The 23142-nt window shown below is 44.1% G+C and overlaps 1 protein-coding gene across 9 annotated transcripts in view; it reads left to right on the top strand.

Annotated features, from left to right (window-relative positions):
- Ntrk2 (neurotrophic receptor tyrosine kinase 2) overlaps positions 1–23142 on the top strand; it is a 392209-nt gene that overhangs the window by 11143 nt on the left and 357924 nt on the right. For all 9 annotated transcript variants that reach the window (XM_052726807.1, XM_052726804.1, XM_052726802.1 and 6 more), the window contains 2 exons: positions 20982–21056; positions 21171–21242. In XM_052726807.1, the coding sequence (XP_052582767.1) occupies positions 20982–21056; positions 21171–21242 (147 nt within the window). The remainder of the gene's footprint in view (positions 1–20981; positions 21057–21170; positions 21243–23142) is intronic.

The following is a 23142-nucleotide window of genomic DNA, read 5'->3' as shown; positions in this document are numbered from 1 at the left end:
ACTCGGCCTTGGGTATTTTTGTTACAGCAGCAAAAACAATGTCCAAGATATGTTGAAGCTATCAGAGCAAGTGAGAGGGTCTGGTGCCTTTGGGATGCTGGTTCATCTAAATAACCCTGGGTCTGGGTTGCTGTGACCACCTGGTCCTTAACAGCTTGAGTGTTGAACCTAGAAGTAGGGACTTAGATGGATACTAACCCCTAAGAGACGCTAGTATCTGATCAGTCAGACATATACTGGCAATTCCTTTTTGTGTTCTGTTATTTATTTATTTATTTATTTTTAAATAGAGCCTACTGTGATACAATGGGTGACTGGGTAGCAGAATTCTGACATGCAGGATTTCTCTAAGTCACCTGCCTCAAGTCAGCTCTCTGCTGCACTGGACAGTGTCCTTTCTGTGGATTCCCACTAAGATCATTGAGGTTCCTCCCAACCCTCCTGGGGAGGGATAACATTCTTAGCATGTACCATCTACCTGCAGTTTAAGTGCTTATACCGGCTAGCTCAAGTGCTGATTTCTAATCAGAACTTGCTGCTATAATCTTATTGACAATAACCTTGACATGTGTCTGGTCTACTGTGGCTGAGGCTCTGGAGTGTCCCTAACTTACTTGTCTCTTTGGTTGGCCTTTCGTGACAATGGTGATGGCGTATGCCACATCAACAAGGATCCAATCTTATCTTTCCACTCATCAAACTCCTTCACTTCATATGCCTAATGAGTCTCCACAGGTGTTATTGGGGAGAGTACGGCACAGCTTAACAGGCTAGGAGCACCTGCTCTACCAAGGCTGGATCTCACAACTGATCTGGGTACCCTGTCACATGTGTCCCTCCACACCCTTCTCAAACTGTAGCACTCTGCCCTGATCATGGGGGTTCTGAGCAGAACTGGGCTTTCTTGCCATTTCCTCCTTGAAGCTCCTTTCCCCTGGGCCGTGGGAGTCACATGGTGCCCTGTCTTCAGCCGCTGCCCTTGGGCTTTTCTTGTAGAGTCTTCTGTTTCTCCATCCAAAGTTGACGTCCCTGAAGTTTTGACCAGAGATGCTTCTGTTCCCGGGCTCCTCCATTCTCAGGCATGGCACCTGCTGCCTTTTCATGCTAATGAAGTCCCATCCATGTTTTCATGAACTTTCAGCGATGATCTTTTGGTTTGTGTGCTCAACTGTTACTGATCACTCCTTCTGGATATGCAGTGGATAGTGTACGACACTCAGCACTTACAAATTAAATTCATGGTCACTGTCCCTAGCCCATCTGCTGTTCCCTTCCTTTAATGGATGATGCCACAGCCCACATAGCACCACAGGCCAGAAACCTGGATTTCTCTCTCTCTTTAAATTACTGTAGTCATTTGTATAAATTCAACTCACACATTTCTTAAAGAAACATATTCTCTTCTTTTTAGCTCTCCTGTCCATCTTGTTCCCTCTTTCCTTACCCATCCTCCTTTCTTTAAATATTTACTGGGCTTTTACTTTGTGTGGGACACTGTGCTCAGTACTTGGGATGTGATGAGAAAGGTTGACCTTGCCTGTTTTGGGGAGCTTACAATCTGGGAGGGAAAACAAATATCAAATAAATACTTAATTAAAAACAATTTAACTTCTATCACCATCATCTTTTTCTTAAAATACTGTGGTAGCCTCCTAGTTTGCATGCCTGCCTCCTTCCCCACTTTAGGCATGTGTAGCTCTATAGCCAGAATGGGTGTGGGGGTGGTACTGGCCTTTTCAAAATGTTGGTTTTTGTCATGACACTGCTAATAATTTCTCTGGGGCTCTCATTCCCAAAGATGGTGGTCTCCCCACTCCCCACTCCTCCATCCTTCTTGGTTGTCATTATGCTGCAATATAAAGAGTCCATGTAATTATCGCATGGGATAGAACACAGAGATCAACATAAAAATCTCTTTCTGCACAGCAGATCTCTAAAGAAGAACAAATTATGGCTGAAAGCTTGCTTAGTGATCTTGGAATCAGAGCCCAGGGCATTTAATTTCATAGTTAAGATGTTTGGCAGCATTAGGCTAAGCTTGGTGGAGGCTCCATCTCCATCAGGGCAGCATGGCCAGATGGATCCCCTCTCTCCTTCACTCACTGCCCAGGATTAGTTCTGATTGACACATTCATTCTTTCTAAAGCCCAAGAGCCTTTTGAATTCCTTAGGACGATTTTATGTATTTTCTCTGAAATGCATTAATTTTATTATATGTGATTTTATTGGGGATCAACTTTAAGAAAGTAATATTAAACATCACAAACAATGAAAGCAGTATGAATGAGTATCTTCTGAAACGTTAGTCTCTCTTCTAACTGATGCTGAAATCTTCAGCCTCTCGGTCCCTTTCCAATGCAACTCCTCTATCGTCTCAGTCTGTTTCTCCTTCCAGAAATAGTCTGCTTGTGCTCATAGCACAGACGCAGACACAGATACGTCTGTTTATACCCACTGTACTGAATCTTGGTTGTTTTCACCTAATGTGTTTAAGCTATAATTCTATCTGAGCTACACACACCACTTTGTTTTCTTCAAAGCTGTCTAAACAACCTGGTGGCCCCACTGGATATTCTCTAGAAATCCACCTGTCTTAGTTAGGGTTTCTACTGCTGTGGTAAACACCAAGACAGAAGCATCTTCAGGAGGAATGGGTTTATTTCAGCTTACACTTCCACATCATAGTCCACTGCTGAGGAAAGTCAGAGCAGGAACCTGGAGGCAGGAACTGAAGCAGAGACCATGGAAGAGTGTTGCTTACTGGCCTGCTCCTTATGGTTTGCTCAGCCCACTTTCTTCTAGAACCCAGGACCACCAGCCCAGGAGTGGTACTTCCCATTGTGAGCTGGACCCTCCCCCATAAGTATCAATGAAGAAAATGCCCACAGGCCAGTCTGGTGGGGGCATTTTCTCAGTTGAGGTTCCATTTTTTCAAGTAGTTCTAGCTTGCATCAAGTTGACACAAAACTAGCCAAGGCAACACCCCTTATTTACCCTGTTCTAGGGCAGTCTCCTCTCTTAAAATGGCAATGACAGGGTGATGAACCCCCTGGTCCACAGGTCCTTAGCTCTGGGGAGTATCCTAGGCATCTTGAAGGTACTCACTCTGTGCATTTCCACCATGTTCTTTCACATGAGGTGAGGAAAGGTTCAATGGACACCAGGAGGTTCCTACCTGAAGACAACACACTCCCTTCTTGGCCTGTGTCCAGGGCCTTAGGATCCCCTACTAAAGATATAAAATCAATCATTGGAGCCCATGGAGGTCTTTTCTTTGGGCTTGATGTCATGAGGGTAGACCATGCCATGAGTGTGCACATCCCTAGTCATGATGATGTAGAGGAAGACTTTTCCATAGTGGTGCAGTGGTGAAGTCTGGATCATTTGCACACTGTATGTTTCTTCTACAAATAGTGCGGGGAAAGCTGGTTATCTATGTGTAAAAGAATGGAACTCCACCACTATCTCTTATCCTACACAAAACATCTTCATCACAAGCCCTAGAAGCTCCGTGTCCTTGATTCAGTGCCATTTTCCTGGCCTTGTTAGCTGTGTTGTTAGTCCTTTAGTCCTTTAGTGCTGAGATGCGACCACTCTGGTGTTTCAGCACCAAGTTGTCTTCTCACTCACTCTCAGTGCCTGCTGGCTGCCCCCAGTGGCCTGAAGCCATCTCCCTGCTCCCTGCCTTCTACTCCTACCTGACCTCTCCTTATCTTTTAAGTTTCCAGTTCTCCTCTAACATCTAGGCTGTACCCTCTCCTGCTCTTATAGGACCATCACATGTCCCAGTCACATGGCATCCCCAGTGACACTGTGTACCTGCTAATATACCCCATTAGGATATAAGTTGCATGAGAGCAGTTACATGATAACTGTGTATATGATAACTATGCATCTTGTTTCTGCTCTTTCTTAACACATTGGACATATATAAGGAGATACACTCATGAATCTACTACTCTATCATCTACCTATCACCTATCTATCTATATCTCTATCTATCTATCTATCTATCTATCTATCTATCTATCTATCTATCTATCATCTATCCTTTAGGATTCCAAATAAGAGTACTTGATTTGGTTTCTTAACCATCAATATGTAAATCTCTAGAGGTGAGTTTTCTGAAGCCCCTAGGTTATGGTGTTTATTTATGTGAATAACCTTCACAGAATTAAAATGCACAGTGTTAGTTTGTGCATGCTAAGAAATCAATTGATTGTAGAAGGGAAAAAGGCCAAGGATTGGCGAGGCCAGATGAACATTTATTCAACAAAAAGGATGGTAGGGGTGAGATGGGAGGGCAAGGAACCACAGATGCAGAAAGGTGCAGAAAGAGCAGAGATGAGTCTAGGGAAGACATTTGATCTCCAGTGAGTAAGTGGGTGTGCTGATGCAGAGCTGTGTCTGCTGCGCTGTGTAGTAGTCAATAGCAGATAGCCTCATGAGTGAATTGCAGCTCTCTCTGAAGCTACACATACGGTGCTTCACATGTAAGGTGATGCTGGCATGGGAGTTCAGATGGGATTTATGCTCCTTGTAGAGCAGATGGCAGAGGTTGTTCACTTTTCTTAAAGAACTGTAAATGTTAGAAGCAGAATCACACAGTGCTGGGGGCAGTTCAACGCCCTACCTGCTACTGTATGTGTCTGTGTCTTTGCAGTCAAGATGCATCAGGCTGATGCTTTGCACAGTGCATGGGGCTTCATTTGCATTTATAGTGATCAACGCAACTTTGCATCTGAGAAATTTTTATAGTTGTTTGCAGAACTGATCATAAAATAACTGCCATATGAGATTGGAGAGCTTTTAGAAAGAGAGTGGAGGGAGCTATAGGTGAACAGATGGTGTTGAAAGATCCAAACAGATAATTCCTCCATGAGTTAAATAACATCCATTTGTTTATGTTTATATAATGCTATATATTTATATGTAAATATATACTTTTATATGTTTAGATTCCCCATGGGTTTTGGAAGTTGAGAATTTCAAAAGGAGTGGGCATCATTATGAAACTGACTGTAATGCTATCCTCTGATAAGAAAGGTCTCAAATTGGTAGAGTCACAGGTCTCATGGTAGAGGTCAACATTATAGTCAGTTTCATAATGATGCACAATCTAGACATCACACCTGATTTCCCAGTACACCACCATAGAAAAGCCTCTCTCCACACCATCAAGGTTAGAGATGTGCATACCCATGGCATAGTTTGCCCTCAGGAGGTGAGACTCAAAAGAACAGACCTCTATAGGCCCCAGTGGTAGATTTGATGTTTTTGAGTAGGGGTTTCTGAGACTTGGATACCTGACCAAGAAGCAAGGGTATGACTCAGGTAGGAGCCTTCTGTTGTCCCTTGGCCCAATCTTCACCTCACCTGGTAAAAGAATAGGGAAGGGGTACCTTCAAGCTGCCTAGGCTACTCCCTAGAGTGAAGCGTCTGTGGACCAGCTCGTCTAACAGGTCTCATTGTGGTATTGAGCTGGGAGAATGCTCTAGAACAGCATCATCATGGGGTGCTGTAGTGGGTAGCCATTCCAGCTTTGACCTGGAAGTACCACCCCCTTTGAGGCTTCAGTAACTGTCACGCCTACAAGGTGAAGCCGAGAGAGGACCTCTGAAGGCCCAAGATCCGGATGGGTGAGCTCTCTTGGTTCCTGGATCCTGGACACTGGAGGTAGACCAAGCAGAGTTCTCCAGAGAACACTGCTGGACTGTGCCACACCTTTCCCAGACCCTGTTACCTATCCCTTCACTTGTAAGTTACCCCACAAAATAAACCTCCCTTTTAACTACATGGAGTGGCCTTAATATTTAAACCAATATCTGGTGCCCAACGTGGGGTAAATTCCAAAGCCTGGGTGGCTCCCACCCTCAGCCTCCTCCCTGGCTGGTGGGTAACTAAACCCGCCTGCAGAGTTCCATAGAACCAGGGAACGCCTACATGGTTCCATTCCTGAAAAAGGGAACAGCTAAGTCCAGTCTCAGTTCCCTGGCAAGCTTAGCCCCCAGACCAGCGAAAAACCACTGTGAGTGAGGTGGTCCACCTCCTCCCTGAGTGCCGGCTCCCCACCATCTCGGCTCCACCTTGTAGGCGTGACAGTTACCAAAGTCTCAAAGGGGTGGTACTTCCAGGTCAAAGCTGGACTGGCTACCCACTACAGGGTGCATTTCCTGAAAGCATGCAGTGGGCTCACTATACTGTTCAAACTCCTTCATAGCAGAGCCTCACCTTACTCTGCAGGGATGTGACACATGGCAAGCCATGTTCCCAGCAAGGACAGCGTGAGCACGGGATGTGATCTCTACTCTTCTCCTCCTCCCCCACTGCTGTTCTATCCTGGGAGAACCCTGATGTTATGAAAGTTCCCCTTCTCACCATTTTTCTTTTATTTTTAAATCGTTAAAAACAATAACTTCATCGTAAGCATTGCACAGGTAGATTAAGGGAGCCACCCAAACACTTGCCCAGTTCCAAACTCTAGACCTTCCATACAGTCAGAATGGTCATTCTGAAGCTATGAGCCTCACTTAAACTTTCACACATTCACTGCCAAGTATAGTTTTATGCACTTATTCACTACTAAAGGGAAGAAACACGACAAAGTTGAAATTATAAAAATGGTTTGCTTTCTGCCCTCTTCTCTAACTCACGTGTCTTTTACCTGCATTCCACCCTTCATGGTTACCTCTGTCACCTCCATTTCTAAGTGTTTCACTGCACCCCACAAGCACATAGACATCACAGGCGGGGGCCTCCTCTGAGGGACAGCCTGCTCTCTTTTTCTTTTTGAGATTGGGTGGCTCAAGTGAAGAGTATACATTCTAAGTCTATTCTTTTACAAATTCATGATTTTATTTTTCTTTAGAGCTGAATAATATTCCACTTTATATACATGCCAGGTTTTTGCTATCCATCCTTCTGCTGATGGGCGTGTAAGCTGGCTCCATTTCCTTGCTCTCCCAGACAGAGCTTCAGTGAACACAGATGTCCAAATGTCTCTGGGAGGATACAGAGCTCTCAGGTATATGCCAAGGAGTGGAATAGCTGGGTCATGTGGAAATTTTGTTTTTGTTCTCTGAGGAAACCGACTTCCATGATAGGTATGTTAATTTGCATCGCTAGCAGAGAATAAGGGTTCCTCTTCCCCCATGTCTTCTCCAGCACTTGTTGTCAGATTTCTTGATGATAGCCATTCTGACTGAGGTGAAGGAATTTTTTTTTTGTTTTTGTTTGTAATAAAAATCTAATTGGCTCAGGTGGCATGGGCAAGCAGATGGTCAAGTTCATTTCCACATTCTCAGGGTGTGGTCACTGCTCTAAGGAAAGACATGTTGCTAGGTGCTCTAGGAAGTGGGTCAAGCAGACTCTGTTGATTCACTTCCTGCTTCTGATTCTTTATCTGGAAAAAGGGGTAACCACAGAACCTTTCTTGTAGGACATTGTGAGGCTGAATTAAGCAAATGCATGTAAAATGCTTGACTCAGTTTATCCTTTACTCTTAGGTTTTGACTGTCTGTCCTCAGCTGTATTTTGAGGGGGATTTTGTGAGTCTGAGGAGGAACTGTGAGAAAGCAAAAGGATTTTCCTTGACCTTGGCATTGGGCAGGCGCTGTGGTTGAGAGCACAGGCTCGAAGGAATGGCGTCCATTCCGCTATTGCATGGTGGAATGCCTCAGGGCTGGTTTGCCCAGCATGCTCATCTCACCTGGTGTGCTTGGTTGTTTGGGATATTGACCATCTGTGTGCTGAGCAGGGAAGAGGCAGATTTAACCACTGACATTCAGGTCACAGTCTTTTTCTACAGTTGTTACATGTCCAGGAGACATGTCTACTTTGTTTAGCAGGTTTCTAACTGTTCTTCTGGACTCTAGAGGTAAACAGTTTGTACTCCAACTTCCCTCAGTTATTATTTTTCAGTTACAAGGCTTCTACAAAATATATGCATTTCAAGCATTTTGAATGTTTGGTCTACTGGCGTTTTGCACATCGGTGTGCTATGCCATCCCGGTATCCATTCCCAGAGGTCTTTGGGGTATGTCATTCTGGACGTAGACATCAACCAGCCAGACCCATGCCTGCTCCCACATCTCTTGCCCACAACCCTTCTACTTTCTGCTATGAGTGATCCAGCTAGCTCAGAAATGTGGTTTTTAAATAATCATGTTCCATGAATAAGGGATTTTATAGCAGATCTGTTTAAAAGATGTAGACACAGTCCTCCTTCTGTACAATAACTTCCCCACATCACAGTCACACAGCAGCCTCCAACGCTTGGGATCACTCCCGCTAGCATGCGGTGATCTTGTGCCTTGTGTAGCGATGATGACAGCGAGGGTGAAGCACTGGAGGGGAAACTGAGTGCCGCGCACTGCAGCCCTGCTTTGCTCTCACCTTGTAACCGTAGTCACATGCTGTGCCAGCTAGAAACAGACTCACAGAGACCCCAAAGCCTCACTTTTGCGCCACTCCTCTTCGGTGTTCACCCACTGCTCACTTTCCCTCTGCATGCCTGATCTGTCCTGAGGCTGGGCCAGGGATGTCAGCTCCCAGGCTCTGTCTGTGGAGAGTGACTTGTCTGGCCCAGAGGCCCACAGCTTTCATAGCTGTTCTGCTGTGATTTATGTTGGCTGAAGTACTGTCAGGTTTCTTCAGCCCAGGCTCTTCATTGGCATTTCTTCCTCAGGAACCATCAATAGCACACTAGTTTACCTGAAGTAACAGAGAGAGGAGAAAGCATTTAAAAGTACGATTCATGCATGGGATCAAAGTTTCGAGAAGAAAAAAATTGAGACAAGGTTTCACTGTGTAGCCCTCGCAGAACCTGGAACTCTCCAGGTAGACTGGACTGGCTTGAACTCACAGAGATCCACCTGCCTCTGCCTCCCAAGTGCTGAGATTAAAGGAACATGTCACCACTTCTGGTGAAATTTCCATTTTTTTAAATCAGTATTTATCCTGTAAGATGATCTTACTATAAGATCAAGTAATTATGTGTTATGGTCACATATTTTTTAATGAATAAATATTAGAAGCACAACCAATAATTCCTTATTAGTTTGAACAGTTGATGATAATTTCACATAATAAAGTTAACAGGGTAAAAATAAGAGGAAATAGGGATTAAAGACAAGAGAGAGATCAGAACATCGTCTACTCCGAACGCTTGGATTAGTTACAATGACTGAGTCCAGCATTTGTCCTCAGCTTCCTGGCAGTGAAAAGAAAAACTCATTATTAGGAAGGAGACAGCCTCCTAATCCCACAGGAGCGCAGCTTTGCCGGCACCCTGTGCTGAAAGGAATTTCTTTGCAAGGACAGTGAGTGATCCAGCACACAGATTTTACAAAGATCCGTGGGTAGATTTCACTTCCTTCTGGAGAAAGCAGGGGACATGACAGTGACGTGGAGTCTGCAGAGGCTAAAGAGGATGAGAGTTCATTCTCCAGGGGCCATACGTATTACAACCTCAGACTCTCCTCATTGCCCACTCGGGGTCATGTGTGTTATAACCTCAGACTCCCCTCACTGCCCACTCGGGGTCATGTGTGTTATAACCTCAGACTCCCCTCACTGCCCACTCGGGGTCATGTGTGTTATAACCTCAGACTCCCCTCACTGCCCACTTGGGGTCATGTGTGTTATAGCCTCAGGCTCCCCACACCACCTGTTCTTTCGTGAGCAGAGCTCTGATAAGCTCTATTGTGTTGCTTGAGGTTATCTCCCCTGATCAGAGCCTAGAAATGTTCATCTCTGTGTTGAATAAGGCCAGATTCTAGTCTATTCTTGCAAACCAGACAAGCAGATGGTGGGGACTGACATCTCTTTACGGAGACTGAGCAGCCCAGCCTGCGTGCTCATCCAGGTGGAAGCCGCCCTGCCTGCACACGAAGATGAGCTGCAAAGGAAGCAGCAGGCAGACCCAGGCATGCTGGGAAGCAGCAATGTGACATCCCCAGAATTCGGAGCAATGGTGGAGACCCAGAGTTGTGCTAACAGGGCAGCAGAGATGATTTTGGCTGTCGAGAGCAGCTGTGACCTGGCAGCTTTTCCAGCCATAGGAAAGCTCTTGGGCTCCTGTGGTGTTTCCAAACTGAGAGGGCTGGTTCCCCAGTGCACCTGCCAGGATGAATTAGCTGTGAACTGCACCTCAAATCACAGGAGGAGCTCACTTATGCCTCACATAATTTCCCACTGAACCGCTTGTCCTAAATAAATATGCTTAAACAGGAATTTCAGTAACTTTTTTGCTAATCATCCAGTGTTCGGACCATTTTGTCCTTGTACTGTCATAGTTCAAAGCAATGTCATGCTACCTGCTGAACAATGTCTTCCCATTGGCTGCGCTAGGCTACAGTGACTTGCCAGAGACAAGGCCTGATGATGTTAAGCATATTCCTTGGAGCCTTAAAAATTATCACGCAGAATCTACTTTTTCCTCCTTCACCATCACATGAAGTACTAAATTATGTTTGGCTATATCTATTGTTATGAAAAATAAAAGTGTATTAATCAGCTTTCTTTTGCTAGGACACAGTACCTGAGGCAATGAAGTTATAGAGGAGCAAAGGATTATTCCGTCTGTGACCCTTGGCTTGTAGTAAGGCAGAACATCATGGTGGGAAGAGAGTGAGAGGGGGTGTGGAGCAGGGATGTTCTTCATGTGGCTCTCCATGGGGACTGGCTTCCTCCAACGAGGCTCCACCCCCCAAGCCTTGCACCACCTCCTATCAGACATAGGAGCTGGCAAACCCACCTTTTGTATTTGACCTTTGGGAGAATTTCAGAGCCATATCATAACAGGAAGTATTTTGTTGTTGTTTTTAAAGTGAGGTGTTTACGGTCCTTTCTGTGTCATTTTATTGCATGAGGCTCATTTTAGGGATCTGTAGGCAACTCTTGCCAAGGTGAATTGTATGGGGCATTAATGTCTCAGAGGAGATTAAAGGCAAGAATGAAGTCAGTATCATAAAACCTTCCCAGGAGGCAGTGAAGAAAAAGCCAGGGTCAGTCAAGAAGTTACAAGCAGAAATACACTCAAACCCCTGGAGGTGGCACAACTGATCACCCACATGATCTAGGATGGAATACTGGAGTAGTTTCCTTTAGCCTCTGGATTTTCATTTCATTTTATTTTTTTTTATTTATTTTAGTGTGTGTTTGAAAGGAGATTCAGATTTTAAAATCTGAATTTAAAATGTATAAATTCCTAATTTAAAAATATTAGTGACTAATAAAACATGAGAGGAAAAAAGATAGAGAAAACACACTGCATTGGGCAGATCAGGATGAGACACGGTGCCCTAGTTAGTTTTAATCTTCAATTTGACAAAGCCTAGAATCAGCAGGGTAGAAAGCCTTGGGTGAGGAATTGCTTAGATTAACCTGTGGACATGTCTGTGGGGATTGCATTGATTGTTAAATGATACAGGAGGATCCAACCCACCTGAATATCACCAGCCCACTGTGGGCAGCGTCACCCCTACGGAGGTGACTCTGGGCTGTACAAGAGGGTTAGCTACGAGTGAGCCAATGAGTGAGGCAGGGGGTGAGCTGGCCAGCAGCATTACCCCATGGCTTCCGCTTCAAGCGCCTGCTTCAGTTCCTGCTCCAACTTCCCTAAAGGACAGACTGTGACCTGCAAGCTGGAATGAACCCTTTCCCACCCTAAATTGCTTTTGGTCAGTGTTTGATCCCAGCAACAGAGAGAGGTCTAGATCACGCGGCTTGCTGCAACTGTGTAACCCATTTTTAGGATTTGGCACATCACTTGTTGGTTAGATTTTAGTATTAAATCTGCATGGGAGACAATGTAATAATTCAGTTAAACTTACATCTTCCTGGTAGATACTAATGTGTTTTATGTAGACCTTATGCTACCCCTCCAACTAAGTTTTCTGATGACAAATGTGCTGTTCCTTGTTGGAAAGCTCATGTTGGCAGACACAGACAAGTGCAACACTCTCCAAACTCTTAGAGAAAAATGCAGAGGGTAACCTTTTTGTCCATAATTACTTGGGGGAACTTTTCTCATAGTTTGTACACTGGAGAGGACTGAAATATTATCAAGTCCATATGCCTCTTCCTTAGATGTGAGCACTGGCGATGTGTGGCATTAAACCTCCAGGTTGTCATAACTAAGACAGTACTCAACCTCAGTGAGTGCTCATTAGCATAAGCAGTCCTGAGGGAGGGCATCATGTAGGAGGCAGCTTTCTTCACAGCATGGAATGGTTACTGTCACTTTCCAACTCTGACAAGAAACCGAATGCGGGCCCTTTCCCCAGGTCATGGTGCTGACACGAAGTAGAACCAGCACACAACACTTCTCTCTTAGACCCCGCCATTTACTGCTTTCCGAACACTTCCATTCATAAATCCCAGGGCCTGGGAGCTGTCCTTAGAAGCTTCAGTGCTCAGAGGTTGGCATTGTGTGGGAAACTAAGGGTAATTTCCTATCTCCTATTATAGTCCTACATAGGTACAGTGTGAGATCCCCTGAAAAATGTCCTTACTCATTCCTTTTAGCTCATGATTAATTGTAAAGATCCATTACGTAGACATTCTAGAAATTCTCTGTTGAAGGTACTAGATTTACAAGTCTATATGTGTACTGGTTAGGTGGTTTTTTTTCTAACTTGATATAAGTTAAGGTCATCTACAAAGAGGAACCTCAACTGAGAAAATGCCTCCATCAGATTGGCCTGGAGTTAGACCTGTGGGGCATTTTCTTGACTAATGGTTGAAGTGGGAGGGCCCAGCTCACTGTGGGTAGTGCCCTTCATGGGCAAGAGGTCCTGGATGCTATGAGAAAGCAGGCTGAGCAAGCCATGAAGAGCAAGCCAGTAAGCAGCACTCTTCCACGGCCTCTGCTTCAGTTCCTGCCTCCAGAATCCTGTCTTGAGTTCCTATCCTGACTTCCCTCACTATAAACTGAAGCTGAAATAAACCCTTTCTTCCCCAAGTTGCTTTTGGTCATGGTGCTTATCACAGCAAAACAAAGCAAAACAGGACAAAACTCCTAGTGATTTGCCACTGTGGCTCTGAGGTCAGACCTCAGAGGCTATAAATCTAGGTTCACATCTTCAGCAAGTACGTGACCTTGGGGGAGCCACTAGGCATGGCTGAGGCTCAGTTTCATTCTTTTAAGAAATGGAAACAATAAAAAGTTCCCTGGTGGTATTTTATGTCACGAGACAATCTCTGGCAGCTCCTTAAAAGACTGCTTGGGGCCCACTTCTGGGGAGGCTGAAGTGCTGACATTTGACAGTTTGAATTGGTTGGCCAGCTGAATTAAGAATTTTTGTTGTTGCTGTTATTGTTGTTTGTTTGAGACAAGGTTTCTCTGTGTATCCCTGGCTGTCCTGGAACTTGCTCTGTAGACCAGGCTGGCCTCAAATTCAGAGATCTGCCTGCCTCTGCCTCCCGAGTGCTGGGATTAAAGATGTGCACTACCACGCCCAGAATTAAGATTTTTTGAGCAAGCTTATTTGATACTTTTTGCATCCATGTTGCCATAGTTGTGTGGCATTCTTTCAAAGGGGAAACCATAGTAAGAGAACCCAATCCTGCATCTTGTACTGACCCGTCACATTAACCCTCACACTTGCTTCTGGGCTAACTTTGAAAACTTTATTATCTGCTTTCTCACTGAGAAAATGAAGTTGTCTAGCATTGAACCCAGGATGCAGGGGCATTCTTTTTAATTCATTGAGATTTTATGAAGTAAAAAAAATAAATTTTGTACAATTACCCAATGTATTGTGTTCCTTTTTATTCGCCTTATAGCCCTCTCTACCCCTCCCATGTCTATTGACACCCTGCCTCCCAACTCTGCCATTGAGCTCTGTTTTATTACAAAGATAACAAATCATGGGAGTTGAGAAATGGTTCTATGCCCTATGAAAGTCACTTGTGGCAGAGAGAATTCTGTCAGACTGAGGTGTCTCAGCCCATGGCTCTAGGTATGGGGGAGGAGAGGCACCACACTCATAGCTCTGAACCGACCCTACCTTCAGGCGATCTCTCCATCTATCCTCTGTCTATTTGGAGGTGAGGCGGCAGGTGTCTGGGCATCAGGGATTCATACTTTTAGGTTGGACTAGTTTTAAGCTCGTATTTGTAAAGGAAGCTTGTGTAGGGCCACTCATTGTGTTTGTGGAGGTTTCCTAGTGGGAGGACTTGGCTGAGAAGAAATGTGAAATTAAAATGTGAGGCAGAGCCTTTCCGGGAAGCCTTCAATTCAAAGCCATCCCTATGAAGTTTCCTGGATATTACTTCCTTCATTTCTCAAAAATCCAGCTTTTTGTTAAGCCTGCAGAGAGGAAATTCTTTACCCTCAGGAAAACGTCTTAATAAAGGCCTAAAATATCAAGTTGAGACTGGAGGGCACCGGCGACAGCACAAGGTGACACTGTGGACTGCACGGGTACTTGAGTTGTCTGTCAGCCTTCAAGGCTTGCTAGCAATGCGCTTCTCCAGCCGAGCTGTCAGTCACTCCTGTGTATGTATGTGTGGACATATGTGCATTTCCAGGCTGTTCTGTAGTTTCTTGTCTCTGCCCACAGCAGGTGTGTGCATCTCTGCCAGGAACCTTCTCTTTGTGGCTTATCAAACACTGTGGTAGTGAGTCTTATCTACCTGAGAGCATCCATGGCCCTCTCTCAAGCAAGGTGGCTAGAGCTCATTTCGAATATCAGATCCCTGAGACTCTGTATATTCGGTGGCCAATAAATATCCATCTATTATCATTAAAAATATATACATAATTGGTTTGAATAAGTTGTATGTTAGTAGTATAATTTCACTTTACAAATTTAAAAATTAAATTTACTTATTTTATGTGCATGAGTATTTTGCTTGCATGTATGTAACTGTACCACGCGTGGACCAGGTGTCTACAGAGAGCAGAAGAGGGCCTCAGATCCCCTGGGCCTGCAGGTACAGTTGGCTGCAACTATGTAGGTGCTGGGAACCTGACCCAGGTCCTCTGCAAGGGCAGCAGGTGTTGTCAGCCGCTGAGCCCCTAAATTCGCCTTCACACTGAATAAATTTTTCTTTTGAAATTGCCACCCTGCCTCTGTTTGCTTTGTTTCCTTGATTTCTCCATGACTCAGGTTGTCTGTCAGATCTGCGTTAGTCTTACTGTGCACTGGCATGCATGTGTCTAGCTTCTCCAGATGGAGGCTGTCTGTCTACATTTGAGAGCACACATTTCATGGCTGTTTACTCTATGCCGGGGAATGGCCGTATCTGTGACAAACAGGACACCCTACACTTGGGGAGTTTACATTTCACTTGTGGGGTGTCAGATGGGGCAGTAGAAATATAGAATTGTTGGTTCAAGAAGCATTCTTTTCTCTCTAAGTCTTAAATACACACTGTAGAGTGCTGGATCCTCGCCGTGGGGTGGACTCACAGAGCTCTGACTGGACAGGGCAGTATGGGTACTGTCCACCTGCTGCTTGAGGAGTGTCTCAGGCCTGTAGCAGCTCTGAATAGATTTTGGTGAATTTTCTGATAGCCCAAGCATATGGGATCTGATTTTTAGGGTAGTAGAACATAGTTGGAATGTAGCGGAGGTGTGAAAAAGAGTTAAGAACAAGGCTCACAGATAAGGTCCCCAAATGTTACCTGGGCTTGAGGAAGGAGGAAGGCTCATTGTGGACACCATGAGAGGGTGGAGGCCAGTAGTGACTTCTGAAGGGTTGCTGTTATGGGGTAGGAATAAAAGTCCTGAGGGCTCAAGAGCTAAGAGGGTTCCTAGGGAGTGTGGAATTTTAACTATTTGATTGTCCACTCTCATCATAGTGATCAGAAAGTGGCTATTAGTGACAAAGTCACCCTCTGCAGGGCAGTGGGAGGAAGCCTAGACTGCTGTGAAGAAATTGTTCTGCTGGCCTCCTGTGAAGTCCTATGAGGCAGGGCTGGAGGAGACCCTGGGCCAGAAAGCTCCTGAGTCCAGAGTTTTCTAGAATCCTAGGCTGGGGCCAGAGAAGCTGGGGGTTGTCATGGCAAAAGCTCTCACAGTCCTCTGCCAAATTCCTGGTCTTTTCCATGCTTCCTTGGGATTGAAGGCCTTCTCCAAGTCCGAGGCCTCTCTTAAGCAGAAGCCTTGGGGCTCTGCAGCACTTCCCAGGAACCATGGGGAAAGGTCTCTGGAGAGACTTGCTGGGGGGCTGTCGAGGAGATGGTTGAACTCCAGAACCTTTTGTAGCTAGGTGTAAGTCACCAGTAGGTAGTTCAAGGCATTTCTCTTCAGTTCCTGCACAGAAGCACTGGGGCCCCCACTGACAAGGGATCAGCTGCAGACCTAGAAACCTGAACTTAGCTGTGTCTGTCTACTGGGGCCTGGAGACAACGGACCTTTCTGTGGTCATTTTACTCTGGGGCAGTCTCTAGTTCTCCTTTCTACCCATTTCTTTCCATTCCTTCCTCCTCTTCTTGTTTGGGTTCCTTCCTTCCCTCCTTCCTCCACCCCTCCAGCCCCCTCTCCTTTCCTTTCCTCCTCAAAAAGTGAAAACCATTCACAAGACCATCACAGGATAACTTCCTCTACTCACTGGGATTAAGAAGCCATGCTGTGTCTTTTGTCTCTTCTCTTACAAATCTTTTCTCTTTATAAAAAGAAATAGGATTTCAGTTTAACCAGATAAACCATTTAACAGTTTGTTTCCTTCTCTTAAGGCCTTTCTCCCTGCCCAAGCTCACCTTCATCACCATCACACTTGCACACGGACTGCAAACACTAGTGGTTCCATTAAGTTTTTAAGTAAATTGTTTCATATGTGTCTATCAGAATGTAATTTTGATGCTTTTCAAACTTTGCATGGAGAGCTCTTTCTGCATGTATATGTATATGTGTATATATATATATATATATATATATATATATATATATATATATATATATATATATATACTTGATCCAGTTCAATTACATATTTGGTATATTTTACTTTTTAAAGTTCCTGCTATCTCTATGGGTGCATATGTTCTGACTCTATCGTGATATCCTCTTGGTTGTCTTCAAACTCCTCCTCTTCTTGGATAAAGTCTCCCTATATAACCCACGGCAGTTTTGAAGTGGAAACTCTTCCACCCCCCCTCCTGAAAGCTGGAATCCCAGGAAAGCAACAGCAGGCCCACATGAGCATTCCTGCATCTGCTCTCTTATACTTATGTGTGAGAATTTCTCTTGGGTGATCCCTACAAGTAGAATCACTGGACGTCAAATGGTACCAGTTTATAATTCTGCAGGACGAGGGCACTGTGCCCTTCGGAGTGGTTACTCCAGGTCATTCCCTTCCCCACAGTGTAAGGGAATTCCCCGTGTCATTAGCAAGGAGTCAGGGTCCGATCTGTCGGCCTGGTGGGGACCGAGAGATATGACAGTGTTGCTTTATTTGTGTGTTTCAGAATCCTAAAGGGTGAGCAGCTTCCCATGGGGCCCCTGGCCACTCTGGTTTTCTTCTGTGGACTGCCTGTTAGCCTCACTGGCTCCCCTTCCGCTTATGATTTCTCACTTGGTGGTGACTAAGCAGAATTCTTTTTCTTTTTCTCTTTTCCAGATTTATTTATTCGTATTTCATATGTATGAGTGTTTTGCCTGCATGTATTTCTGTGCACCATGTGCGTGCCTAATGCTCATGGAGGCCAGAAGAGGGCACTAGTTGCTCCAGAACTGGAGTTACAGTCAGTTGTAGGCCAGGATGTGGGTGCTGGGAACTGAGCCTGGTCCTCTGCAAGAACAGCCAGTGCTCTTAGCTACAGAGCCATCTCCTGAGGCCTAAGCAGAATTTCTTAGGGGTAGACAACATTAGTACTTATAGCTAGCAGCTGGGTTGTGGACTTCTCTTCTTAGATAAGAACCAGGAGTAACCTTAGCATCGGCTGCTGGGGGAGCTTTGCCCACCCAGGACACAGTTCCTTTGACCACAGCCATGTACCCAGCATTCCTTTCTTCACACTCTATGGCCATTTTTATAACATCGTATGGCCTTTTGAGTGGTTTTCAGAAAAGTTGATCCGGTATTAGATTCAAGAATAATCATACTTTGCTGTGTTTGCTGCTGCTTACTTTTTCATGAATGGTGTATATTTATCATTGACAGAATTGGTCTTCTTGTTTTCTTGAGAATTTGCAACCCAAAAACTTAAAAATAAAAATTTGATTCTTCTAACAAGCCCATGTTTTTTGTTTTGCTTTGTTTCATTTTGTTTGTTTTGTTTTGTTTGAGACAGGGTCTCACTATGTAGCTCTAACTGTCCTGGAACTCATTATGCAGACCAGACTGGTCTCAAACTTACAGAGATCTACCTGCCTCTGCTTCTCAAGTACTGGGACTGAAGGTGTATGCCACCACGCCCGGCCAAGTCGATGCTTTTTTAACCTTAATTCTTCACCTCGTTGGCATCTTGTCTTTGTGCTCATTGTGATTTATTGAGCACAACCAGGTCATGTATAATCTAAGTACCGGGTTTAAATGAAATAAATATTTCACAATGACACAAACAACTAAAAGAAAGATTGAAGTAAAGATAAATGTTTTTGCCATGGATGTTACTCCACCCAGCGTGTCAGGGGGAATGCAGTGATGATCCTTATAGAAAGAAAAGCAAAATATAGAGGGTTTCAGGAGGATGATGGGCTCCGTGCTAGCTTGGGTACACTGGAAGGTGGGCTTGTCCGATGCCCCAATGCCAAATCCAAAGAAGCCTGCCCACCGAGCCTTTTTTTCCTGCTGCTGTGGCATAAAGAAAATGCTAAAAATACTTAGCACTCTGGAATCCAGGTCTTAGTGTAGCACACTGAGAAGAATGAGGTCACTGTGGTCTTACTGAAAATGTTAGTGCAATGAAATTCTTGGAAAAACGTCTCTAAAATGTGATGATTTTGAAACATTTCATAAAAACTTGATGTCAAAAACTGAGCATTCAGTTCAAGTCTTAAAATATTTCCTTTTTCTACGGAGGAGGACGGGATCACCATTAGGGACTTCACTTCCATCTTGTCTTGTGTCCTGTGAAGGGCTGGTCTTGGCTTAGGAATCTGAGAGTTTGAGAAGTGGTTGACTTTCTGTTTTGGAGGCTGGGTTTTTGATGTAGTGTTAGTGTGGCTCCTTTTAAAATGATTTTGGTATTGGTGTAGTTTATATAGTGAGCCATTCAATTTCAATTTTAATGTACTCTAATTCTGTTTTCCCCTTTCTTCTTCTTATAGATTGTGTGTGTGTGTGTGTGTGTGTGTGTGTGTCTGAGTGTGTATATGTGTGTGTGTGTATCTGCGTGTGGTCTATCTGTACATCTGTGTGAGGGCATACTTACTTCAGCTACACCCATCCATCTATCCATCCACCCATCATCCATTCACCCATTCATTATCTATCCATCATTCATCTCTCATCCATTCATCTATTATCTGTCCATTGTCTATCTATCTATCATCGCTCCATCCTGTGTGTAATACCTATTTTGTTTAAGGGGCTAACCTAGGAACTGTGGTGCTTATTAAGAATTATGGAAACAATTCTGTTTTCAAAGAGATCGTGACCTAAGAATGTAGAGATGGGTTCTTAAACAGTGTCATACAAAGCAGAGCACAAACCCTCCAGAACGGTAGTTTTGATAGCTGTATGTTTGTTCTATTGGTGACTTTATTGATTGCACATGACAAATTCAGATCAAACCAGTTAGTAATATCTAGCTTCAGAAATGGCTAGATTCAAAGACCCAAGTAGTATTTTGAGGACACTGTCCCTTTTTATGTCTAATTAGCTCTCTTCTTGTTGACTTCATTCTTGGATGGCCTCTTTCTTGTGGTAAAAACTTTATCTGTTGGAAGCCCAAGGCTTGTGTTATTCTCCAGCTATGGTTCTAGAGAATGGGAAAAACCCAGCACCTCTCTCCCAGGATTCATAGTGTTAAATCTTAAAGAAGAGTTTTACTGGTCTCACTGAGGTCACATGCACATCTCTCAGCCAATCATCATGGCCAAGGGACCATTATTCTTTGTCACTAGCCAGAGTCCTTAGTTAACTCCTATATTAAGAACGCTTGGGGACTGGGAAGGAAAGACAGTTACTTACAGAGACTTCACGAGGGCCACCTGGAGCTTGTGGAATGTGGTTCCTCAAAGGAAATATTGGAATTGCTGCTGACAAATGCAGAAGGGGGGAATGCTGGCCAAGAAAAGAACAGGAGGGAGAAGGAGCAGAAATGCGCTTCATGTTTTAGAAGATAAAAGGAGGAAGCGACTGGGTCTCCTGGGATGTGCAGAAACGTGTGACTTTTCTTACACTCCAGGACACATTTTCACCTGTGTATAGTGGCGGTACCTTTAAAAGGTTGCCTTCACTGGAAAGAAAGGGCTGGGGGTGGATCTAGGGATGGATGGAGGAATGGGGGCAATATGAACAAAATAAATTGTACTAAATTCTCAAAGAGCCAATGATAACAAAAGAAGTCCCTTCTGTGGTGCAAAAGGGACTCATTGGACATCTTGGTAAAGTTGCAAAGAAGTTACCCATCACTGTTTTGGTGGAAGGTCTACCTCAGACCCTCCCCTTCTGTCCCCCTGGCATCTGTATACCCAAAGAGCCTGGAATGTTCTGGTGGAAGCCCCACTTCAATCCCCCTCCCCCATCTCTTTCTCCCCAAACCCTGCCTCATCTCAGAAAGCCTGCCAAACACGGCTCCTCCCCCAGAGATGCTCAAGACCACTCCCACGGGATATTTAAACTGCCCCTCAGAAAACAGACATATGAATTTTTGGTCTCTCTTCCCCGTCTCCTCTCTGGGGGGCTGGGAAATCATCCAGGAGCGTTTTACCCCTTAAACCTGGGCTTTTTCTAATTCAGTTTAATTTGGTCTGATTTGGATTGCTGTGTTTGAGAGGCTTATGGGGTGCAGAAACCTTTCACTCATTCTGTGTTATCACCTGCATTCGGAGTCACCCACATTTCCTTTCTGCTTTGTTACAGTTTCATTGCAAATCAGAAAAGGTTAGAAATCATCAATGAAGATGATGTTGAAGCTTATGTGGGACTGAAAAACCTGTGAGTACTCACCATTTACGTATGTTACCTTAGAGACTTCCTGTGTTCTGCTGTGGTCGGGTAGGTAACTTGCTGGTTAGTTCTAATGTAAGTGCCGTTATGTGTTTTCTGTAGGACAATTGTGGATTCCGGATTAAAATTTGTGGCTTACAAAGCATTTCTGAAAAACAGCAACCTGCAGCACATGTGAGTAGAGAGTGATCTGCCTGATTTATTCAGTATTTTCTCACTCTTGTTTATTTTCTTCCTTTGCCAGTGCTAACCTTCACTTTGGTAGTTAGTGTAGCTATGATAACAGCTTAGGAGCTTTAGCTTTGATTCTGATTGATTTCGGAATGGCTTTGGGGTGCTTAGAACAGCCTGTTCATTCCCTTTTGTGAATTTCTGGGCCATTTCCATCTTGGACAGAGCACTGGGCCAATGGCAAGGACTCTGATGTGAAAACGATGTCCTTGTACAGAGGTCTTGATTCTTTTCCTTGGAATAAGACACACTCCCTGCAAGACATCAAGCTAAGTAATCAAGACGCTGACTTGGCCTTGGATGGCTTAAGGAAATAAAAATTACTAATGTTTTTTCTCTTATAATAGGACCATTTGAGCTTTCATTTTCTCAATAGCATGTGCCATGGATTGATAAAAATAGAGGAAAAAAATCAATCACTGGATATGATAAGGTTCAGATGACTCTTAATAGTAGGAATTGCTTTCCTCCACGTCATATCGGCATTTTGTTGACTCAGGTCAATTGGAAATGCAGGAAATAAGAGTTATTATATGGTTTTCTGTTAAGTCCCTTTAATGATACCAGTTAAGTCAATAAATTATGGGCTTCCTGAGATATCCTACTAAACAGATCACCCAAAAGACAAACACGCCCATGGTCCTTCCCCAAACTCAGATTCCCTCACACTGAGTTCTACATGGAGTAGATCTTCTGCTGGAGGGTTGTCATCTGAGTTCTTGCTGACCAAATTCTCTTTGCAATAACTTGAGCATTTCACAGTTTGCGGTTTACCTGCTGGGTCTCACCTAAACATTTCAGTTGCGTAGAATGATGTCTGTATTCCCAGTTGGAGGGAGCTGTGGGACTTATCAGGTGGCCAACTCTTCACTGTGTTCTTAAAACAGGAATAAAGGAGATAAAATTTCTGCCATCACTATCATCCTATAACATCTGTCCCTTTCCCCTCCCTGGGGAAAACAATTCTCGGCCTGATTTCTATGCTGGTTATTAAAGAATTCATTGTCTTAGAGAGACTGCCTGGATGCCCTATGGAGATGTGTTGATATTACTGAAGGCCTTAATTTCATAAAGTCATTATCATGAGTTCATATTTTATATGTGACAGGAATAATGAAGTCACTTTCTAAGATAGAAAACATTCTGCAAAAACAGAATAAAACTCTGGGCACATTTTAAAAACACATTTTCTTTAAACGCTTCTTGACAGCCTGTCTGGATTGGTTTGCTGGGGCAAACCTGATGTATTGGTGGCCCTTGGTGGCACAGACCTGAGAGCAGGATAAGAATTGGAAAATGTCCCGCTGCAATCTCTCAGAAGTAATTAATGACCTTAATAGTTAAGTTTTTGAATTTTCATTACAGATGACCTTAGACCCAAATCGCTCAGCAGTTGCATTGTGTGCTGATTCCTCAGGGGATTGATGCTCCCATTATAATATGAACAGTGGGCCATGGCTAATTGAAATTCTATTGATAGCCCTTGTGTGTTTTTTGTGTTGCTATGTGATAGGATAATTCTAATGGTGTTCTAGCTTGCACATCCATAAAGTCACATATCTGGTCCTGCCTCTTAATGTGGTCTTATTTAAGATAAAACACTAAAGAGGAATAGATATTCTATACAGCTTTCTTACCAGACAACAAGCAGGAGCCAATAATTGATCAATCTTCAAAAACTCTATTGATTTGTGTAGTTATTGTCAAGCAGCATGACACAATGAAATTACGCAAGCATTCAAGCATTCACAAAGAGTAGTGAGAAGCCAGTGAGCTTCATGCTTCCACATGGAGAAAGGGGCTGTTCCTAGTCACAGAATGAAGCTGAGTCAGGTAGCCTGCC

This window comes from Peromyscus californicus, unplaced genomic scaffold (assembly GCF_007827085.1).
Source record: "Peromyscus californicus insignis strain IS unplaced genomic scaffold, ASM782708v3 Scaffold_8__1_contigs__length_139910024, whole genome shotgun sequence".
In the NCBI taxonomy this organism is placed as follows: Eukaryota; Metazoa; Chordata; class Mammalia; order Rodentia; family Cricetidae; genus Peromyscus; species Peromyscus californicus.
This window is presented reverse-complemented; position numbering and strand designations above follow the sequence as displayed.